Source organism: Branchiostoma floridae, unplaced genomic scaffold (genome assembly GCF_000003815.2).
Source record: "Branchiostoma floridae strain S238N-H82 unplaced genomic scaffold, Bfl_VNyyK Sc7u5tJ_1578, whole genome shotgun sequence".
NCBI classification, from domain to species: domain Eukaryota; kingdom Metazoa; phylum Chordata; class Leptocardii; order Amphioxiformes; family Branchiostomatidae; genus Branchiostoma; species Branchiostoma floridae.
Window position 1 is genome coordinate 277,553 of NW_023365773.1, and position 24,379 is coordinate 301,931.

A 24,379-nucleotide genomic window follows, 5' to 3' on the forward strand; every position below is an offset into this window, starting at 1 on the left:
AACATAAAAGAATGTAAAAAGTCGTTAAGAAATAAAAATGATTTAACTATACTAGATAATCATATCTTGAAACCCACAAGTTACTGCAGCTTTCTATACATACACAAAGAGCCTACTTTGCACCACCAGACAAATACGATTTAATACTAGTAACAATTTATGTATCCCACCAATAAAGCACTGGCACAAGTGTCAGCAGCAAAGGTGGGAGTATTGAAAGAGCAAAGAAGGGATTGGAAAATTTGACATGACTTACATGTACAAACTAAACTCAAGATGTCATAATTCATGTAATCTTACCATTTTTTTTGTAAATCTTACTAATTGCTCTTGAGCTAGAAAGCTTCCTTTATCAATAAAACTAAAGCAACAATACTTGGTAACTTTTAGCCTGGATACCATACCCCAACCTCAAAAATATCTTTGCACAATAGATACTTTAGATCGGGCTGGGGTTTGGTAACCAGGCTAGGTAACTTTGTGGTACTGGTATTTGTTGATTACTGGACACCTAGCTCCATTCGAGATGAACTGCTACCGAAGACTACTTCGTGTCCACTGGTCAACTCACACTTCTAACAGAGAAGTCATGCAGCGTGTTAAGTCCCTAGTAGGCCCGCGTCCAAGTTTCCTGTCACTAGTGAACAAGAAGAAACTACAGTGGTTTGGCCATGCTACAAGAGCAAAGGGTACTTTGACCCACACCATACTCCAAGGAAGGGCGGAGGGTGCAAGACCTAGGGGTCGTCCACGACGGACTTGGACTAGTGATTTGAAAGACTGGTCAGGACAAACAGTCAACCATCTTGCAACCTTGGCTGAGGACAGAAAAGGGTGGAAAACTTATGTTGATGGATGTGCTGCCCCTACGGCCGGTGAGGCTATGGGACCGGTGAGGTGAGGTGAGGTGAGCTCCATTCTTACTCATTAGTTCATGCCAGCTCCCATACCTGTATACTGGTGATGACCTCATTAACATAATTTATGCCAGCATATTATAACTCAGACGCACTTTCTGACCTTCTTATAAATTGGAATGTTTGGTTTTATCAGCTAGAAAATAATGGGATTTATTCTAATCAAGAATTACTTCTCTTATCATAACATTAAGAAACTCTTGAAGTACCACTTTGAGAGAAAAAGTTACAAATAATTAAGTCATCTGCACTTATGAGTAACTTTGCAATTCAACTTGAACATAAATAAAATTTTTGATGACCAACATGGCACTGGCACAAGATCGGGCTGGGGTTTGGTAACCAGGCTAGGTAACTTTGTGGTACTGGTATTTGTTGATTACTGGCCACCTAGCTCCATTCTTACACATTAGTTAAGGCCAGCTCCCATACCTGTATACTGGTGATAACCTCATTAACATAATTTATGCCTGCATATTATAACTCAGATGATATGCATTTTCTGACCTTCTAAGTTGGACTCGCTGCATTTATGAGCTAGAAAAGAATGGGATTTATTTCAGTTGATCTAACCAAAGATAAGAATTACTTCGCTCATCATAACATTAACTAACTCTTGGAACTGACAACTTTAGGAGAAAAGCCACAAGTAATTAACTTAAAGAGTCATCTGCACTTATGAGTAACTTTGCAATTCAACTTGAAAATAAATAAAATTTCTGATGACCAATATGGCACTGCCACAAGTGCCTATATACAGTAGAAGCCAGTTAATTGCACATTTCATTTTTTCGCACACGGAATCCCCAAATCCCAAACAGGTGCGGTCCACCTAGATAGCTTCGCATTATTGCACCATACGGATATTGCAGGAAATTTACTGGCAAAATAGGCCAGTGCAAGTAAGCGGCACAAGTTGTCAGCAGCTGACAAAGTGGGTGAAAACAAAGTAAAGAAGCTTTGTGCTATATTTGTTTTTATTTCATACATGTACAATTATTTGATCTTAGAACATAGCCACTACCCCTCAGCCAATCAGAGCACTTCAATTACTGTGTTTATATCCCTTTATGTTGTGAATTTGTGTGGTTTGGGAGAAAACTAAATGCTGATGTTAAGAAAAAGTTTTGTCTGTTTGCCTCATTGACCTCATTTTAGATCTATCATGGTTGCCACTTGCCAGGTGAGAAAGGTGTGTAAACTTCAGGGGGTGGTGCCTGTCTCATTAACATAATTTATGTCACAATACTATGAGTCAGGCAATATGTGTTTTCTTACCTTTTGCTAAATTGGACTGACTTCTTTTTAAGAGCTGAATATATATAGAATTGATTACTGATTATTAAATAATAATAAAAATCAAATCTTTAATTACTATAAAGTCTTGGGGCTGAGGAATACCACTAAACCTAAATTTATCTGCACCTATATCAAATTTTACGATGAGACAAATCTTTAACAAGAACATTTAAGAATTAAAATTTTTCGAACCCACAAATACTGGCGCTGCAAATGTCGGCAGCCTAACTAGTGGGTGTTACCAAACACAAGGAAGGACATCAACTAGTACATAAACTAACAGTCTACCACCAAACAAAAGACTGTCCATCATAAATAGCAGTTCAACAAATGATAACGTGGCAATTAGGAAAGCGACCATTAAGAAAGAGAAGGGCTGCATGTCCGTCAAATATTTGCATTATATTTTATTTTGCATCTCTTAAGGGACTAGGATCAGTCTACACCATTCTAAATTGCTACATATTTCGATATTTACTATTTGATCTTAACATAATTGTGAAAACTTGTGTGGTTTGGGGGAAAACTAAATGGGACCTGATTTTAGAAACAAGTTTTGTCTGTTTGCCTCACTGACATCATCTTCAATCTATCATGGCTGTCGCGTGAGAAAGGTGAATAAATTCAGGGAAGATGCCAACCTCATTAACATAATTTATGTCACAATACGATTACTGAGATAATGCCTGTTTTCTTCCCTTTTACTAAATTAGACTGACTGATTTTCAAAAGCGAAAAACATACAAAATTTACGACAGATAATCTCATAATAATGAAAACCATGTCTCCCATTACAAATAACTCTGGAAGCTGACTGAAAACCACAAATGCTAATTTCTGCTGCATGGGGCACTAATATTGCAATCTACTAATTGGCATACCTTTCTTACTTCAAGAACTAAATTTCCAATTTTTGATGACCCACGAGCACTGGCACAAGTGTCAGCAGCTTAAGTGGGCATAAAGACTAATAATCAGGAGGGAAGGAAGGAACAAATTTTGCATGTGATTAGGGATGGGTGACTGTAAAAACTTATTACCCAAAACAATGGTCCATTTTGCTACAAAGGATATTCGATCTTCATGTAAACAACACCATCTGCCTCTGTTTTAGACCAAGTTTGACCATAGAATCTTGGCAAAAAATGTCTATCAACTCCCTCTACTTAGCTCTTGTTCTTTTCTTGTACCTGCAAGCCCCAAAACACATGAATGCCTGCCGATATACAAGTAATCTGTTCATTTTCTACTTGGTTCAACATCCGGTCCACTGATTTTCGGGTCCGTTTTTTTATGGACCGGCCCAAAAAGAAAGAAACAGTTTTGTACAGGTACCCACCGCTACATACGATCATTACATGTTCAACCATTTTTTCTAAAGATGTACTTGTATTGAATTGTTTCTGCCAGTCCATTCTAGTGACCCTGAAGAATAGTGATGGATGTCATATCATGTCACTCGAAATCTCCGGACGAAGTAAATCTCCATTTTCATTCAGTTGTACAGACTGAATTGTATTTGAATATTTGAATATTGTTTACCTGGATGTCTAACCTTCATAAACATATGAAGCATATACATGTACATGTACATGTATCCTAATATAAGAATGTTTATTGCAAGTTCATGCCTGAAGGCTAATTGCAAGTACAAACAACACGTATGATAAAGAAAAGGTGCTATGACAATGGTGCTAAGAACTATATAAGTAGCACAGAGCCCACTCTGACGTTATGCTAGTTTATGCCAGCTCCCATACTTCTACCAATCAATTGGGGGAAGACGCAAGTCTCATAAACATAATTTATGACAAAATACCACAACCTAGATGATATTTCTTTTCTGAAACTTTTGTATAGATTAGACTGCTTTTCGTGAACTAAAAATACCAAATTTATGAGGAAGATGATACAATGACAATGCAAATCACATCTCTCATTAATATAAACTCTTGGAGCTGAATGAAAACCACAAACAAATAGGTCACCTGCAAATATGTGAGTTATGCAATTTCCGTTTCTCCTTATTCTTGTTAGGAACAAGAATAGCTGTTTCAACAAAGTCTCAAAGTAGTATCAATTTTTGGAACCCACAGGGCACTGGCTTAAGTGTCAGCAGCCTGGAGTGGGTGTATAACAAAATATAAGGCAGGAAAGAAGCATATATACGAACTAGGGGTGGTTACCGGTACAAAACCATTTTCCTGTTGGACTGGCCTGAAAAAAATGTACCTGAAAAAAATCAGTACCGGATTTTGGACAGACTAGAAAATAAACAGGTTATACTGGCAGGCATTCACACATTTTGGGGATCACCGGCCCAAGAAAATAACAAGAGCGAAGTACAAATATAGTCAAAGTTAGTCTTGGTTAACAGAGGAATCAGTATGGAAGATAGAATTTTAAAACACCAGTAGAAGAACTCCATCAAACAGATTCCTTTGCAGCGTAAAATGGATCATTGTTTTGAGTAATATCGCCAATTCACAAACAATCAGGTCCAGGTTCAGGTCCGGACCTGGACCTGATCCTCTGAACCTGGACCGTACCTGGACCTGAATTTTCTGTACTGGTAGCAAACCCTAATACTAACTGTAGCATATAGCTCATTCTGACTTTATGTTAGTCAAAATCAGCTCCAATAATGGTTCATGTATGTAATTTATGTCAAGGTACGGACAACATAAGGGAAGACATACACTTCCTCAACCTACACAGTGCCAACCCAAGTGACAGAGGACGCTGGCGAGCTGCCATCAAGCCCCCTCATCAATGTGCAAGCACGTCTAACCCCCACAGACAGGTTGGGGAACAACAGACGTTAAACCAGATAGTGAGTGAGTGTGTGTGAGTGTACTACAACTCAGGCTAAACTGAATCTAGGCAAAGTTCTGAAATAACAACTTAATAACCAGTTTCACATCCCACCAGGCACCTTTGCACTTATTTCCTCACTCGACTCAGGTGAAACGAACACTTAAGTCAGGCTATGAACAATATCTCAGATGGGATGAAAAGCCCAAGTCCTCATGTTTGAGGAGAGCCAAAAGTTAAGCAAATTCAATTAATTCAAAGATCCCAGCACACTTATTGGCGTCCTTCCCAGTGTGAGAGGATCAAACCTTACAGTCTTACACAGCATATAATACAAACCTGGTGTCTAATGCCCAGAATAAAAACAGTTTACTAGTAGTAGTAGTACTAGTAGTATCCAGTACAGTAGAACCTGGTCTACCACTTGCACAAGATGACCATCATCTCAAGACGACCACTTTTTGACGGTCCTGAAACTTCCCCCAATAGACACAAGCATTAAGCGATTTGCCGAAGTCAAACACTTGCGTATTGTGATAGCAACAAGCCCTAAAATTTGAAGACACAATAATACTCCTGCGATCCCTGACACAGGGGTAGGCAGCAGTCGGCTAGTCTTCACATCTTCTTCACAGCTTTCCAGCAGGTTCACCCTAACTAGACAGCACTGGTTATGCAAAGCTAAGCTTAAGTTGCCCGTACATCAGAACAAGGGGGTCAACCTCCCTGATCAGAAGATGCATCAAGCCCAGCAGCCATCTCTGCTTCAAAACCCTTGGCCACACATAGGTGCAAGCACTACAGCAAAGAGCTAGTCCACTGGTAGTGTAGTGTGTTTAGCTTCCATACTCTTCCTCTTAGCAGAAAAACAAGTATGTACTATTTTGAGAGTCTTTGGTATGACCCAGCTACAGTATTCAGTCTTTCTTGGTGGTCTCCCATCCAAATATTGACTCAACTGCACGTTGCTTAACTTTGTTGTATCAACTAAGGCGCAATCTAGACACAGTCTTTCCTGGCATCTGCGACATGATATTTTCATCTTTAAAAACATGTGAGTGAAATACAGAGAACATCATCTAGATATGGAGTATTTGTTTCATTTTGTGCACATGAAGGCAACAGATGGTCATCAAAACGTTTTACTGAAGAATTAAAGGAAGGCTGTGTAACAAAGAAGACTTTGTTCACTTGTTGGTCTCCTATTGACCTGATGAAACTATTTACGGATCATCAGATTTCTGATATGTTGTGAGCAGAAATGCTGACGTTTCTGCCGCCATTTTGAAAAGCGCGCAATGTGTTTTGATTGCAATCCAAGCACCACGGGTGTCTCGCACTATATCCCGTCAATGGCAGAAAGAGTGCCTACACCCAAGCTGAACAGCCACGTGCAAAGAATGACCCACGACAACTGGCTAAGAAAGGTCCTGAACCTGTCTGTAGTGGGCTAGAACTCAAGTGGGCGCCTCAGGAGGAGATGGGTAGACAGTGTCAAGGAACATCTTAGAAAACTGGACCTGCAAAAAGCCAACCCCTTGACAGAAACGGATGGAGGGCAGCAAATAGACCAAAACGACTTGACAATACGTGCAACCTCTGCAAGACAGGGAAGAACGGACGCTAAACCGGATAGTGAGTGAGTGAGTGTGCTCCCTACATCTTTGCAGATGTCAGGAACAACTGTGTCTAGATTTGGCCTAAGAAAGAACAGCCCTTACCTGGCTTGGGTAGAAGACTTGCCCTCTCAGGTACCCTTCCCTCTCCGACAGGGCCATGAACTGGCTACAGCCGGTGTGGATACACAGGGTCAGGGGGAGACATCCATACATGCCCGAATACTCCTGCAATGGAAAGGCACAGTAACAAGACTTATTTTCACTGACATTTTGGTGACCGCCTGTCACCTTCCACAGGGCAATTCTGACTGATTGACATTGTACTTCAGCTATGGAAGTATAGGTGTCAATGCTTACAGATGTGGTCTCTTTTATGAAGAATCAAAATGAACCATTTTTCAAGTTTTGCTCTTTTTACTTATGACCTATGGAATGACAGAGACTGTTAGCTTATTAAAGATAGAGTATCTCTTCTTTGCAAAGAATAGTGTCATGCAAATATTATTGCACTCCAAAATAAAATGGAAATTTGGAACTTTTAGACTCTTCATTTGAGTAAACCATCCCTCTGTGCCAGGAGGATCATCACTTGTGTATCTACAATATATATCAAGTAACAACCCAGGTATCTCCAGCTTTACCGGTATATGTTCTTTTGTCCCACTCATTGTTTGGGAGCTCATGAGTTCATTTTAGTTGTTAAACCTGGCATTTTAAGCTTATGAAAACATACTTTCATCTATGTCATGAAGTTAAGATTTTTGGGATGGAAAGGGTAACTTTTTTGTCAGTCCCAACAAGTAAATTGACAGAGGGACGGGTCCTGGAGAGAGCCCAGTTATACACACAAGTGGCATGTGAGGATGAGGTAAACAGGTGCTGTGCCTCACCTGGAAGCAGTCGGATGCTGTCTGCAGGTCCAACAGGTACTCCGACCTCATGTGGTTGGAGATGGACATACAGCCCATCAGTCTGTGGGAGGGGGGCGGGGAGGTCAGAAACATGTCACATGTAACATCAGAGTAAGGTTAGAGATGGACATACAGCCCATCAGTCTGTGGGAGGGGGGCGGGGAGGTCAGAAACATGTCACATGTAACATCAGAGTAAGGTTAGAGATGGACATACAGCCCATCAGTCTGTGGGAGGGGGGCGGGGAGGTCAGAAACATGTCACATGTAACATCAGAGTAAGGTTAGAGATGGACATACAGCCCATCAGTCTGTGGGAGGGGGGCGGGGAGGTCAGAAACATGTCACATTGCTAATAGAATAATTCTTCAATCATGTGACTCTTGAAAACACATAAAACACGTACCTACAAATTTTCAGTGTATGCTCAGTACACCATAACCTGGAATCCAGTCTACTGCTGGCTGAGCTGGCGGGCAAATTAACTCCCTGGCAAATTAACTCCCACTGGGCTAAGTCTAACCCCGTGAAAATTCTACCGGGTGTGGCCGGTTACCTAAGCGGCTGGGAGCTTCCCTGGCCCCGTACAAAGCCTGCACTAAGTACGGTAGGCCCAGCCAGCAGTAGACTGGATTCCAGGTTAAGTACACCATGGTCACAGTATGGTATAGTCCCACAAGATCACTAGCCAGAGACTTGCTTTGGAGGTACGTGATTTATGTATCTAACATGTTTTCAAGAGTCACTGATTGAAGACTAATTCTATTAACTTACTCATATGTGACTGATGAACCTCTTCAATGATGTAACATTGCATCATCAATCTAACATTTGAAAGTCCACTACAAATTACACATCAGTTACTAGTAATGTGAATTAGCATGAAAGCTCATCTGTGTTGGTGTAATCCATTTATTGACGTTTTTAACTGTCATTCAACAAAACAAGTTCGAGGTGAGCAATTTTTTGTTGTTGAATGACAGTTATAAACTTCAATAAAATTTATGTAAATGATGAATGTTTTGAAACAGAAATGGAAGTTGTATTTGCAATTTTTTTTTCATTCCTGACACCGTGGCCAGTAATTGTTATTATCATGCACGTTTCTGTGGCCCAATTTTTTGGAACAAAATTTCAAGATCTATAAAAGTTCTCACAAAAAGAAAGACACCATAATACTGAAGTGTGCTTTTTTGTTACAAAATTTATAACTGCTACCTTACACACTCGTAAGTGACTACCATCACATAATAGCTCCCCCTAGCACCAGACAACAGAAGTGCACCTACCCTGGCCCGACCAGCTTCTGCCCATTGTGCATCCTGTAGGAGCACCTGACATCGTTAGGAAGCGGGTAACGAATTTTCACCTCAATCTCATCCAACTCTCGCTCTGTGGCTCCAGCTGTAAGAAAGAAGGTTAGAATTAGGGCATGTGCAATGAAAGTATAACATTGCCTCTCCATTATGATATTATTATTATTATTATAAAGGTAGTACAGTAGAAGCCGTTTAATTGCACGGCCTATTTGCCAGCGTATTTTGTTGCGAAGTTATCTAGCTGGACCACACCGGTTTGGGATTTTGGGATTCCATGCAGTTAAAAGAAGTGAGCGGTAATCCACTGTGCAATGAACTGGCCTCTACTGAAGGTTTGTGTTTTATTTGAACCACTGTTACACTGGGCAGTAATTTATGCTGTATGTAACATTTAGTACCACAGGATGCCTCTTTCTAATCACAAAGTACTAGCAAAGTCTACTCCTAAATGTAAGAAACACCAACTCATGCAGAGAAAAAAAAGTTCACTTGTCATACATTCCTAAAGGTCTGCTGCTATATCTTATCTGGTCACTAGGGGGCATGACTAAACAGCTTGCTGCCTTGTAAGTAAATTCACTAAACTGCAGGTTTGTGACTTGTTCCAAGGAGCTTTTGCTGTATGAAACACTGATCATCTGCATGAAAAATGAAGATATTGTATTGGGTATGCCTGTGTGTGTGTGTGTGTGTGTGTCTGTTTGAGTTTTCAAATTTTGTACTGCAGCAGAACTTCTATCTTTTTTGTATCTTTTGACCTGGACATGCCTTGATTTTTGGTGACAGATAGTTTGTGATGTATGGAAGAAGTGATTATGTTTGGGTCCCCTAGCAGCTTGCTCTGTAACTGCAGAGCATTTTTGTAAGTAGATGTAAATAAACACATCTCACCCTTGATGGAAGTGAGAAGTCTGGGGCAGTGTTCAGCCAGAAAGGCCTCCAGTCGAGCCCAAGTCCTGTACAAGACTCCGTAAGACTTGATGTACCTTCCAAGATTCTTAAACTGTTCCTTAAAATGTCTCCTCCAAGTAGAGCTGGAACAGCTGTGAATAGAAACAACGACCACATGGCTAAGCAGGGCTGGAAATACCACCTGTATATGCAGGTTAGTGCAGGTAAAATTGCAGCTGTGCAGGTATTTCTGGTGTCTACCTGCACCTAACCTGCACTGGTTCATGTACTGGTTTTTATACATAAATGTCCTATGATGTAGGTGTATATGGATTGTTATTAGCTACATTGGCCATCAATAAAGTATAAAAGAAAAAATAGCAATAGTTCCTGAACAATTTCTAGTGTGCTCCACACTTTCTGGTGCAGGTAAAATTTGTCTGGTGCAGGTAATTTTCAATGATACCTGTACTAGCGCAGGTATGCAGAAAAAAGTATTTCGAGCCCTGCTAAGGGACCATACAACTGGATCACGTGACCTTACTGACATGTGATGTCAGCAATTGGTAATAAGGCCATGTTGATTTGATTATATACTGGTGTATGACATCTGCGTGTGCATCTAATTTCATCTGTTTCTAAAAATAAACAAAAGGTTTCGACCTTGCTTTAAATTGTACAAATCAGCTGTAAAATGAGCACATATATGCTGTAAATTGAAAATAAATATTGGAAAACCGATACCAATGTCATAAAATGCCAAAAGATGTGAAAGAATAAAAATGATAACTCTATTTTTCCACATACTGCATTCTGTGCGTTAAGTTATTTGTTAACCTTTCTGACCACTTAGATTTCATAATGAGGGCAACTTTTTTTCTTGCTAAACTTTTTTCCATTTGCACGCTTGCATCAGTTTTGGGGTTCTCAGAGGATGTCATCTATACAACCAACAAGGCCTAAGGGACAAGTCTGAATTCTGAGGAAGACTGCAGTAGGACAGTATTTTTTGTGTTGGAGCAAAGTTTTAAATCTGTTCTACAAAGTACAGCAACAACAGATTGTTAAAATTTTGGACGTAGAGCCAGACTTTTTCGTTAGAGGGATCAAGGAAGCCATCTATAACAGAGACGGTGGGCGCCATAGACTTCTTGCAACCTACGATCCACTGCTTACTGAGTCACGTGTTCTGTCTGCATAACGTGACGTCACGGCAGCAGTGGATTGTTCATTCCTTGACAAAGACTGGAGCTGTTCAGTCGAAAATTTGGGCGAGTTCAATTTTTGTGTTGGATATTACAATTTAACTATTTCAATAATTGCAGACTGTACGTAAGGACCCAGCCCAGCCCGTACCTTGTTGACAGCCACCAGATGGAGCTCTGTCTCTTCCACAGCTCATCTTCTCCTGCTAACTCCTTCAGTCTCTTACAGGTGCAACGGCATCTGAGGGGAACAGAAATACAAGTAGAATTATCAACTTTCACGGAAAAATATCTCTTTAGCCTCTTACTTGGTCTTACAAGTACAGTGATGTCTGAGGGGAAACAGAAATACTGTAAGTTGTAGTAAATGTACCATCAACTTTCACTCAAAAATATCCCTTCAGTCTTTGACGGGTACAGCGACATGAGAGGAAAGAGGGGGGGCATAGGATTTTCAGTTTGTAGGATAAAGATAATGTCAAAGCAAGAAGCTATGTTGCCTGGGTCCTGTCCTCTGTAGTAACTGCTGGCTCACTCTTTTTACTCCCATGGTTAGCAAGCAAAAAGATTGAATCATAGGTTACTATGAAGGATGGCACCAAGACTAGGATAAACTTGATTAAGACTAGAGTAAAGAAGCTGAGTGTTTCCTGTTGAAGAAATCCTGCTAAAGTTGTGAAAAACTAGAGATTGTTGGACACCTACTTATCTAGGAACTTTAAGATAAAGACTGTAAGGATACAGGTTTTGAAAGCAAGGATTCAAAAGGACCTATCTGCTAGCAGTATGCACAATTGAAATACTTGAGAGAAATGAACCTTTAATAGCCTTGCAAAAAGAGTTCCTGGTCAAGGGACTGAGTACCGTAGTACAGGGCTGATTTTCAACACTTGCACCTGTCAAAAATACCTGTCATACCTGTAGTCTGAATACATCATTGTTCTTTAAGTGCCTACCATCACAATGCACAGGTGCTTTAGAACCTACTTATAATGTCACGGTTACTGACAGGAGTGTAAAGAAGTTCTGTAGGTCATGGTTGCTTGGGTTTGAAAGGTAGCTTGACTGGAGGGCATAGCAGATGTGCAAGTAGCACAACAGTGGAACTTTCAGTAATTGGAACCATAGGTTATGTAGGTCAGAATGTCTGTTTGTGTTTACTTAGTTTCTTATTGGCTGATTTCTTTGTTTTCCTCTATAACTACAAAATTTCTTGTTTGTAACCTTCTCCAAAGAACCGAGGTCAAAAATATTTTCAGTTCAGGAAAAGTGGGAACCGATTCTTTTTCAAGTCTTTTTACAGCATTTCCCAATGAAATTTCCTGGATTATGAAAGTTCCCAAGGAAATGCATGTACTTGATGATTTACTCCATAATAAATTTCATTTAGAACTGACATGAACTTTGATTATGTCCCAATCGCCAAGTTGGAGTGAAATACCATTTGACAAGTGAGTGTGCGATACATATGTGCTGTGGTTCCCAGTCTGAGTAGACAGAAGAGACAGGTCAGACCTGTTGACATCCCACTCCAAGGTCCCTGACCTCTAAGCATTACGTAATGACGTCTGGAATGTGAACTCGAATGTGTCAAGAAGGGATGATGTAGGCTTTGAACTATGAATACTGAACGGGTGTCTATTTATAGGCGGATAAAAATCGGTCAACGTTTGCCAGTGAACTCTCGAATTTTAACAGCTTTCTACGCAATGACAGTTCAAAATTGAGATGTTTCGTGGTTCTCTAGTCCCTCTACATCACAATGGAACACTTGTTCTCCAGATTTTCACATGAGTTTGACAGCCTTTTGGATCCCCGTGTCGTCAGCTGTTCGGCAAGTATTTTCCCATGGACGACTCCGCCCCTCCCCTCGCCACATACGGACCATGTCGCCCCTTTTTTGCAATGTTTGGTGGCGACTTCGTGCTTCCTTTCTGTTCCTAAAATTGCAGCAACGTTTCGCGTGTCTTACCTGCATAAATCATCGTAGTTGAGGTACGATAAAACGTGCAGAAGTGGATCTGAAGGCAGACTACAAATATTCAGGGACATGGGGGTCGCCATCTTGGTTCCGAGTCCGACCGAAAGGGGGCGGAGATTGCCGAAGAAAGGACCGTTGTTCACTTAGACATTTATGTGCCGTCCCTTCCACCCCGTGTGTCTGTTTGGTCAGACTTGATGTGTCTTATTGTGAGACACTTTCTTCTCAACTGTCTTAACTTTTACTCTTACTTTATAAATGTCGGGAAAGTTCGGAGACGAACGTTTAGAAAACTAGACCATCACATTAAAATTCTGGGGGTGGTTGTAGAATAAGGTCAAATAAAAATTCTACCTGTTGTACAATCATCAACTGATAAATGAAAATAAAATATCTATAACATTAAAATTTTATCAAATATAAAATGAAAGGAATTCTTTGAAAATCGAGTACAATGTCTTTAATTTTTCAGGTAAAATTATTTTATTTACCTCCCTATAAATTCAGTGCCAGTGGCGCACACGTGCAGCAATCCCAAGGTCCGCCATTTTGTTTGTGGTTATTTTTGTGTGACTTTGGACAGAAGGTGGGTGGCTTTTCTACAGTATATTCCGTTCTCCGGGTCGGTCCTGGTGGCCCTCGTACTGCACACCATATGTAGACATGATGTACCAGGCACTTCACGAAATTTACAGGTGACTTTTAGCGCTGAAGTCCTGGGAATAACGCTGAAGGTTTTCAGGCGAAGTGGGTTTTTTTTCTGCGAGCACATCTGGTTCGTGTCATGCAGCGCTCGGATAAGAACACATCGTAAACTGTCGCGGTTTTGCATATTTTTGCTGTTTCCCACTAAACCCTAGGAATTCCTGCATTATGTATTCCCTGATTAGCATTATCCGTATTCCCTGGGGTGTTTACACATAAGGTAAATTGTCGGGAAAGGAAAGTTTATTTCGTCACTAGAAGTCACAGGGGGCCGTGGCCATTGGTTCTTCCGGTTGCACGAACCTAATACGGCGGGCGCACTTCACCATATGGTAGACTCCTTCTAGTCTGAAATCTTAGACATTTCGGCTGTCTTGGGGGCTCTGTGTGCTGACAGGAACTGTTCCAGCTTGCCTCGTACTTGGTCACGTAGATTTTCCCCGGTTTTCAGACGTGTCTTTCGGACCCCAGCCTGCACATGGGAACGATGTCGGTCGCCACTACTATCACCAGTATGGAGTGAGTATGAAACTATCCGGCAAACAACGCCAGCTTTTCTACATTTCTGTCATAGTATATTCACAAACAACCTAACCGTTAGGCAGGCCGTCCATCTTGGGAAATTCTGGCAGCATTTCGGGGCAATTTTCGGGTTGGTTTCGGCCTTTTTCCAGGGCTTATCTCCAGCCGACTTCGGCAGGCATACCACTTCCAACCCTGCGTCAGAGAAAAACCCTTTCCCCTTGGCAAGGGCGTAGAGAAGACATCGAAAACAACAATTTCTGGCTGTCCTATTTTCAGGATAATGTATCAGAAATCTCGTGTGATATCTATCCTGACGTCAGTGTTATCAGGGGGAAGCATACGGCAGGGTTTCTGTGCCTGTATCCTGTTCCTGGCACCCTGGTGTTACTGCACATCCTGGCTGGCTTCCCTGTCACTATTGTGTGATTATGTACTGTATACAGCACTGTTGTACTAAATATGATATGAATGAACAGTATATAGATATGGGGGATATTCAGTATCATGGCACCCGGGGCCAGCTGTAGGAGACGCAATGTCTGACGCTCCCATTCACGCCAGAAACCGAGCTGCGTATGCCGTTACGTCCGCCCTTGTTTTCCATCCCCGAATATGAAATTTGTCAGCTTGTATTTGATTTTCTGCGAATGGCTTTCAGGGACTATTAGATTTGCATCGCCCGCAGATCCGGAGATAGGCGCAAATTTGCATCGCTGAGTGGCGGGATCGGAATGGGAGGAAAAAGTGGGGAGAAATTATTTTGCAGGGCCACATTTGGAAGAATAATCAGTCCGCCTGCCCACCACAGCTGCTAGTGGAAGGTGACTTTTATCTGCTCTGTCCCTGTGGACTAGACAGGGGTCACTTTAACTAGACTGGTAAAAAATGCAGCTCTCACAGCTCAGTTTATTTTGTTTGATACAGGAGTCTGTTTAGATGAATGGGAGAACCACTAACTCCAGGTTCTGGGTGACTTAACAGCTTTCTACCCAAGCCAGGGAAAGTATTCGTGCTAATTCCCTCCCCTAAGGCAGTCTAATTTGGCAGTGGTAGGCCTGACCATTTCTAGTCTGTGGGTATCACCTGTTGCATCCAACCATTTAGAGTAACCACCTTTTTTGGGGGAACCCCTTTCCTTTTGTTTCGCTCTGTATTCAATTCCTGGTATAACACGTCCCTAGAAAAGCTTGAGATGTCATAGTTCATTGCCGGGTACCGCTACAAGAGGTTACAATAGGCTTCATCCATTGTGGTTGTTTACATTTTACGGGTATTCCGGATTTTTCAAGGTCGCTGCACCTGAAAGGGTACGGGCCATTGAGCAGTATTGTCGGTGTGTTATTGGTAATGCCTGGAAGCAATTGTGTTATAGACCACCGCCGGTCCCCCGTTGTTCACCCCATTTATTAGCTGTGTTTAAATGGAACATTATTGCTCATATTGATTTATTATTTCCAATGGGAAACCCAATTTTTCTTGCCATTAATTCGGTCTGAGGTGGGAGGTAGCCAGTATAACTGCTCTAGGTACCCAGTTAGGCAAGTCCTTAGGTATAATTTTATTGCATACATATCAGCTAATTTTTCATCAGATCAATTTTAGACCTTCGTGCATGGCATACATGTAATTTTTACCTTCAAATAAACTCTGGTTAAATTGTCTGCTCCCTTCAGGCAATCCCAAATATTTTGTTGACGGATTCATTATTTATCCTTTTTCCTTTGTCCCAACACGAAAGATCCTGTTTCTTTGTCCTGTATATGGAAATTTCAAAGTCTAGCCTCGCTTAATTTGAAAATACACAGCTGTCCCTTTTGAGGGTTTCGTAGTGTGCCCTTATGTTATGAATATCCATATGCTTATATGTGACGCAGGCTGCCCTTTTATATCTGCCTGAATTGTGCTCAGTCGGTGTGCGAATGCGATGCCATTTTTCCTCCAGTATCACAGGAAATCGCAACATGTCTACCACGAGTCCCAGCAACAGGTCTGTGTGTTTTCTTCTGCGTGTAACGTGAGGTGTAAGATGTCTCAGGCTTGTCTGAAGGAGGGAGGAGGATTCTTGTTTATTCTAAGACGTCGGGGAAGGAATTGAGCGTTATCTGTACCTAGTAATCTGTGTCTGTGTAGTTGTTAAATATTCCATGATTTTGGGTTGAATAATTGAATTACATCAGAAGCACTGGCCCTAACTAGTCCTCATGTTTAGTTTATAAAACATAAGTGTGGTTAGGTAAGACAGGGCCTGTGGGACCGGTATAATTTAGATAAGGAGGGCTAATGTAGTCATGTGCGTCAAAACCCGACGTGACAGGCGGCTATTTGTGAGGAGGTGTTTTGCTCTTCATGCGTAGCTGTGAGTTGAAGAGTGGCTATTGCTGGTACTGAGGGTTTGTCAAGTCTCTATATGAAACGTCAGGTGCGATTTTCCCTAGTGAAATGCGCTTCTTCTAGAATATCAATTGTCCAAACTGTTGCAAATGTTTTGCCAGGGTTTGTCAAGCAGAGTATTTTTGTATATTTTTCTTTTTTTATGTTGGAGGAATATATTGGCCTATTATATTACCATCTATTGAACTAGTACAGAGCTGCTGACATTTTGTTGTTGCTTTCCTTAACTAGAATAGTGCAAGTACTCCTCTCCCTCAAAAATGTCAGTTTTGTGCCTTGGGAATAAGGTGCAATGTAAGGTAGAATTTTTACTCTATATGATTTGATGGGGCTGGATATACTGGGTGGATGTGCCCTTTTGTGTATCCAAATTGGAGCTGTGCACATAATTTTTGACTCTTGGTACAAATGTATACGGAATGAGCTGTTGATTTTTATCAACCTAGATATTTATAGGGATATGTATGTAAAGGCCTTATTTTATACCAGTGTACAGCATATTCTTTATTTTTGGAAATAACATAAAATTTTTGGATTCAGTCTTTTAAGAAAGGCAGCAATGTTTGTAATACAATTTTTATACCCTTTTACAATTTTTAATTTCTCATTGTGCACCCAATTTTTATTCTGTGCACCCAAATTTCTAGCACCTCTCCCCACAGACATGTATTCCCAGTCCTGTATTGAATGTTGCCATTACTACCTGTCTGTTCAGCAGTCCCCAGGGCCTGACATGGATTTCTGAGTCTTGATTAATTCAACATGTCACCTGAACGCCTCCAGGTGGCTCCTGCGCAGATCTGTTACCATGGAAACTGCTGGGTGTTTGTTAATTTGTCTCCCCCAGGGTTAGATAAGGTGGATGATATTACAAATCTCAGCTGTGCATATCTAATATTAGATATTTATTTCATCAGGTCACCATCTCTCGATTTCAATAAAAGGTTTCTGTGAAAAAAACAGACAAAATGTGATTTTAGATTATTACTAATATTAGATGGGCTGATAGTTACAAGCACAGAAATTGTATGGGCATTATTGCTATATCTGGGACTTTGATACATTTTTCATTTTTCCTTCTTTTGAGCCAAAAGTCAATTACAAATTTTGGATTTTTGAGCAACATTTTTGAACCAGACAGTGTATGAACCAGACAAGAATAAAAAATGATTGTTGACCTGTCATTGTTTCTAATTGCTAAAATGTGTATTCTTCGATAAGTTTGATAAAGATTAAGATATATGTAAATTAATTTATTTTTGTGGGGAATAATTTGCAGGAAGAAGGGGAAAGGAAGTTTTTTAGCGTTTGAGGCTCACGGTTGAAACAATTCTGTAGTCTAGTAGAAATACTGCCAAAAGCTTGAAATACAAAACTGCCACAAACATTTTAAGATCCACAGTATCAGGGTTGAAAACAAAGCCTTCCTGCTGACAAATGTTACAGATCTAGAAGGAAACCTGCAGCCAGGAAACTGTTCTTATCTGTAGCTACAGCTGTGGTGGTAGAACAATGGGTTTCAGTGGTCAGGGGTTCCAGTCCCGACCTAAACCTTCAGGTTCAGATCCCCGGTTTGCACGCAACTGGTACAAGTTGAAGTTCTCCAGGGAGATAGCCTGGATGCCAGACTGTAGGCAGGGCCTATACACTAATACAGACCAGCTCCTCAAGAAAATTTTACCATGGGCCTTAGAGTATCTAACTAAAAGTGGTAAAATTTTCTTGTATGTTGGCCCTATAGCCAAGAAGGTAGCTTGTGTTGTGTAGGCCCTGGAAAGTCTAGCATCCAGGGTATTAGATTCAGAGGGTCGTTTTTGAGTTGTTGGCTCTATACTTGAGGAGACCCATACCTCGAGCATGATAAAGAAGCCAGCTTATTTTCCCTGAAAAAAATAGTTTTACTCCATATCATTTCTTGGGTGAATTGACAGTTCTTTACAGCTTGTTTGTATGAAAATGAGTTGTTCAGCAGACTAAATATCTTGCAAAAAAAAACAACACACCTATCAAAAAGAGACGGGGTGACTAGTTTGCTTTACTAGCTTACGATTTGACTGGGGTGGACCAGAAAGAAGGAAGATATGTTTATTTCCTTATCTGATTTTGAAGGAAAGAGTGGAGTTAGATAGTTAGGATGAAATGTGTCAGCAGTTGAAGATTTCACAACCGCCAAGTAGTCAGCTTACAAGTAATCAGCATGTTGAAGGGGGTTAGAAGAAAGGAAATGTTTATAAACACTGCTCTGTGTCAGTCTTTAGCGGTTTCCTATTGTTGGTATGTCTAAGTCAAAGGCACTGCAGACAAAGGAAAGGTGTGTTAGAGAACCCAGGTACAGGTGAACAGGTCAGGGCAGGTGAATTACACACAGGTGAGCACAGGTGGAAATGTGATACCACAATTTCACTTTCTAATGTTGTCCTTGGATTGTGGCTAAATCATTAGATTAGTTGAATGCATTGTTTCAAACATCAAAAAACACAAAGGAGAAGTCTGTATAGTTGTGTATTTTGTAAAACAAATATATTCACATTTACAGGTATTGAGACAAAAGATGAAACAGTAAATTGAAACACTCAAAAATGCCTAAAATGCTATTGTCTTGAAGAGGTCCATACAAAAGACAAAACCCTTAGAAATGTCTCAAAGTGTGAAATTGTTCTTGTCTTTGCTAGTTTAGCCCATTTGAGTGTTAATTTTACCAAATGTTTCCCATTTGTTATGAAAAGAAGTTGTTTGTTCAGTGCCAGCAGGACCATTGTTCCAGTCAGACCCACATAATAAAGACAAATCATGGCACAGAGGCAGCATGGTTAGATCGGTCACAGCCCATTTGGTGTATTGACATCAGATTGAACCCTTATAAATTTCCTTCTACTCGATTTGACAGGTAGCACAGGCTTTGCTGTGAAGTTATAGATTTACCTTCTTTTATCTACTGAAAAATTAAGTAAAATTAAATAAAAAAATAAGTAGAAATATAGCAAGTTTTATTGACACTACAAATAGTACAGTGACTCTTGTATGGTCAAGTATAAACTACAAAACAAAGGTGAATACAGAATAAATCTTAAAACTCTACTAACTAAACAATTTCAATTTAGGATACGAAGAAAACCTCTATACAATCAGGGCATTAGATCACATGTTTCATTCTTGTTGGTAATACTTGAATGGCTTAAAACGAAGAACAGTAAGAAATCAGTGAAAAGACTAAATGTTGAAAGTTATGTATTTAGCACAGATGGTGTCCTGCTAGTTAACAGTTGACATTGTTTGTGTAGTTTATCTTCTGCATAGGTGACCTCAATAACCCCCTAATGGGGCCTCGAAAAGTTGGACATGGAAGAAGTTCAGCTGTTTTCTTGGGCCTTCTACTAGCAACTGGGCCATTCATCGCTAGATTTGAGGTTGATATTTTGTTCAGCTAGCTAATGCCTTTATGATTTTATCAACGTCTTAAATGCCGTTTTATTGTTTGATATATCGGTAAGTACAAAGTAATATTAATATTGGATCAATAAGCGTTAGATCCGGAGAACATACCTGTTACCTGTCCACCTGTAAACACACCTGTCCACTTCAGGTGTGCAGGCCTTTGATGTGTACTGGAGCAGGTGAGATGGTTTACCTGACGTCACCTGCGGCTGAAGGTTTGTTGACAAAGTAAATACTGCAGCGTTTTGTTCAACCTCTGATAATATTGATCTAAGGTAGCTGTTTGGAAAAGTGTAGCCAACTGGATTGCTACTTTATATAAATTGTAACAATGTACAAAGGTATTTTTTTAGAATGACACTAACAAAGTATATTTGTCCATATATCAAGGAGAGGAGTTTGATAAAACTAAATGAACAGAATTCTGGAGTAGTCTTGATTAAATCTTATTAGATAATCAATTGTAGCTTATGGTTTGAACTAAAAATAGCAACATTTCAAATTAGATTCAAACAAGGAGTTGTTCCTCTTTTCAATCTCCTTGATTCAAACAAGGAAGTTACGAGAATTGTTGAGGTCAGGGAAAAATACATTTTTAACATTGCAGTGATATTTTTTTTAACGCAAAACCCCTTTCATTCGTCCCAAAGTCTCCCTGTACTGTACCGATTTTGCTGAGATCAGCACTTTGTTTAGGGGGGGGGGGGGGCGTCTTCGTTTAGACTGGAGCTTCCCTATCTAATCTGCCACCCTCCCCTGCCCTGGACTATCTCATTGTGCCTGGAATGTTCCCCACCGCTGCACTGTGTATTTATAGAGTACAAGAATGTACACAAACCTACAGGAGGGACCAGCACCAGATTGCAGCCTGGAATAGTGAAGTGGAAATTCATTTTGGGGGATAGATGTACTGGTAAACCTATGCGCAAACTACAGGAGAAGGATGTAACGTACTTGTTAAAGTCCGCAACACCTTAGAAACAAAACTTACAGCCAGCCTTTCTTCAGAACTTGAATTCTATACCTAACTTGAAAATTTCAAACAAGAACTGGGTAATACAAAAAAGTTTTTATGATTGTATTATTTCTTGTTTATGCTTGGATGTGAAGAAGACTATACTATGTACACACATTATCAAGTGTAATACATTATTCTAAATTACATATTAAAAAGCAAATACTGCACTTGAGGATTGAGTTTGGACAGTCTTGTGTTATCGTCTTCTGTTAAAAGGATTTTGGGATTGAAGATTTCCTCAAGGATTTTGTTTATACCAACTAAATTTCTGCCCTGTCAATTGTACCTGTCTTTAATGTCGTGGGTCCCTTTAAAAGTATCACATGTCAATCTTGAAGATTTAAATAAGATATCATTTTGATGGAAGAAATATACACAGATAAATAAACACTGTCAAAAAAGTGATTCTTGTGCAATTTCCATCCCAACGGAATCTACCAATAACATTAGTTCATGTCAGATAGCAAGTTTAAGGAAAACAACAGCTGGGCCATGTCTTAGCTCTGGATCTTGGCTCCATTCCTTTAAGTCTCCTGACAATACTTGTATATTTCTGGCAACCACCTCAGATATTTGCTAAGCTGTTATCTGGAAAGCAGCCATGCATTTGTGGGTTGGTTAGAGTATTATGTATACTGTACTACATGTAGGCACACATTTGTGGGTTGGTTATAGTATATATATATACTGTACTACATGTAGGCACACATTTGCGGGTTGGTTAGAGTATTATGTATACTGTACTACATGTAGGCACACATTTGCGGGTTGGTTAGAGTATTATGTATACTGTACTACATGTAGGCACACATTTGTGGGTCGGTTAGAGTATTATGTATACTGTACTACATGTAGGCACACATTTGTGGGTTGGTTAGAGTATTATATATACTGTACTACATGTAGGCACACATTTGTGGGTTGGATATAGTAATATATATACTATATGCAGACAGACATTTGACGGATCAACTCAGACATTCAGAAACTATTTCATAATGGAAAGACTGAAAGATGGGAAGATTGCAGTGATATAACTCGATGCGGCCTCGGTATTCGAATAAGAATCATAGCTTTGGAGATTGAATGTTTCCAAGTAGCTTGAAAGAAGCTCTCAATATATTTTCCTTGGTTGCTCTTTGCATAGACGTCAAAACTTTTGTCTGGGGTATTTCTGTTGGTTATTTTATTGACCGACTGTTGTTAAGAGCACTTGAAGTATGTGTGGTTTGGATCTCTGCATGCTTGCAAGGAGGGTGTGTTACACTGAAGGGTGGCTATACTTGAGGTAGGGTGGGCACAGGTTTAGGCATTTCCACTGTATAAAAGGATAAATGTTATAAACATTTTATAAAATGTTTTAATCTGTTTTGCTTCTTCAGAATTGTGTCTTCTTCGCTCGTTATTTGTCCCAGGGACACCATTCCACCTGAAGTTTGTCAGCGATGCTGTGTAAAACACTTGTGTATACTGAGATTCTGGCAGTGACGTTTTCAGGACACACAGAACCAAACAGTCGCAGTTGACGTAAACACAGCACCCCTTCTGATAACACGATGGGACAGACGCACTAAACAACTGGAGCTAAGATATAGAGTCTTTAATAACATAAACAAGACTTGAAGTTTTCTTGAAGGAAAGTAGAGAGTGATAAGACGAGACAACTTGTCCAAGACAAGAGCAGTGGTTCTACCAGGCAGTAGCTTTAGCTCAGCTGCAGTTTATTGCCTGAAAATATGTTTATCACAAACATGAGTGTTTTAGTTGACTGTTCGTGTGCAGGGTGGTCTGTATAAAGCCATAGGTAGCTCGAGCCTTGATCTTGGGCATCTGCAGCTGAAATCATAGATTTGGAGGCTCAATAAGATTAAATAGTTAGGGGGATGTTTCACAATGTATTGTCATATTAGTCATCATTCTTGTGAAAATTAGATCATAATCATGTGATAATTTGCATGGCATCAATTATTGTTAGAGATTTTATGGAAAAAAGAAATGGACAGGGCTGGAACAAAATGTGTGCAAGAAAGCGAAGAAAAACAAAAACTACTCCCGGCCCCCCAAAAATCAGATAATAATAAATAAAACCTTGTCCCTCTTTTCCCCCTACCTTTCCTGCTTTGTACTGGAAGAATGCTAAACATGGCAGGTGTATTATAAACTACACCTGTACTGTTACACCTGTGCTGATGTGTGCTTGTGTACCTGTGTATTGTCTCTGTGACGTTGGTCGTGTTTCAGGTATGTCTGATGTGTGTTTAGGTGTGCTACATTACAGGTGAATAGACATGAACGGCAATGCTTACACTGGGACTAGGGCAAGGGTAGAAATACACCTTGCATTTACATTGGGCAAGGGGAGGGGTAGAAATGCACCTTCAGCCTTGTATTACATTGGACAGTAGCCGTACGGCACTGTTTCCTCTTAGTTTTATAAAGTCAGTGTGTTTTATAAAGTCTTGTCAGTATCTGTATCTATGTAACCGGTATAACTGCCCTTAGCATAACATACCAGCTTCTGTATCTGTGTTATAAAGTAGTAAAACTGCCCTTTAGTGCAATAAACCAGCTTTGAAGGCAAGTAGCGCAGCAGCTAGTTATATTCCACTGAACACCCTGTCACACCTAACTCTACCACATCTAACTGTTAGCACTGAAACCACGAGGATGCTGCTACAGTACTTTGTGGCAAAGAGTTTCGCTAAATGGTGCAATGTAGTTCCGAAAAGTTTTTGAATACCTCGATTCTAGTTTGGTAGGTTGAAGGCATGACTCTTGTACTTTTCTTAGCTGGTATTAGGAATTAAGACGGTACGTCCACTAGTTGTCATTTTGTACATCATGCGTAGTCTGGTCATCGTAATTCGTATTGTCCAATATTCCCTCCCATAGATCTGATGTCCCCAAATGCCCTTTTGTCTCCCTGTGTTGATGTTGAATCAATTTGATGGGAGGATTTATTTGCGCAGAAAAGCAGCGTGCAGAATCGAGTTAAGGAGACAGAAGGGTGACCAGAAATGGGATTTCACAGCCGTGCAAGGCTGCTACCGTGAGTGAGCGATGGAAAATGTAATGTACAAGACTGGAAAATGTCTTAGACTTAGTTATGGTGACTAGATATTACTTCATAAAGAAATTACTGTGGTGATTCATATTTGTTAATCAAAACCCGTGCAGTGTGACAACCCAATGTACGTGAAGAATTTGGTCATAATAGACAGATATAGTCACTACAGACAGAATATGGGGAAAATTATCTAAGACAGCATCCATCCACTACTAAGTACACAAGTTTGACTGTATGTTTTGTCCTTCATAGTTAAGAAACCATGAAAAGATATTAAAGGTTG

General features: G+C 40.2%; 2 protein-coding genes across 51 annotated transcripts in view; one reads left to right on the forward strand and one right to left on the reverse strand.

Annotated features, from left to right (window-relative positions):
* Positions 1–4,321: 4,321 nt before the first annotated feature.
* LOC118408367 (F-box only protein 3-like) lies at positions 4,322–13,237 on the reverse strand. Its single transcript, XM_035809132.1, has 7 exons — positions 12,947–13,237; positions 11,126–11,215; positions 9,770–9,921; positions 8,849–8,963; positions 7,540–7,621; positions 6,752–6,874; positions 4,322–4,336 (listed from the first exon to the last, which is right to left on the reverse strand). The coding sequence occupies exons 1-7, from the start codon at positions 13,036–13,038 to the stop codon at positions 4,322–4,324; spliced, it is 669 nt and encodes a 222-aa protein (XP_035665025.1). The 5' UTR covers positions 13,039–13,237.
* Positions 13,238–13,493: 256 nt separating this feature from the next.
* LOC118408355 (CUGBP Elav-like family member 2) overlaps positions 13,494–24,379 on the forward strand; it is an 81,099-nt gene continuing 70,213 nt past the window's right edge. For 48 of the 50 annotated variants that reach the window (XM_035809062.1, XM_035809064.1, XM_035809069.1 and 45 more), the window contains exon 1: positions 16,132–16,172. In XM_035809062.1, coding sequence (XP_035664955.1) covers positions 16,147–16,172 — 26 coding nt within the window. In that variant the 5' untranslated portion in view covers positions 16,132–16,146. Of the gene's footprint in view, positions 13,651–13,759; positions 14,180–16,131; positions 16,173–24,379 lie in introns of those variants that run through there. The other 2 variants (XM_035809067.1, XM_035809065.1) reach the window with 2 other exon arrangements.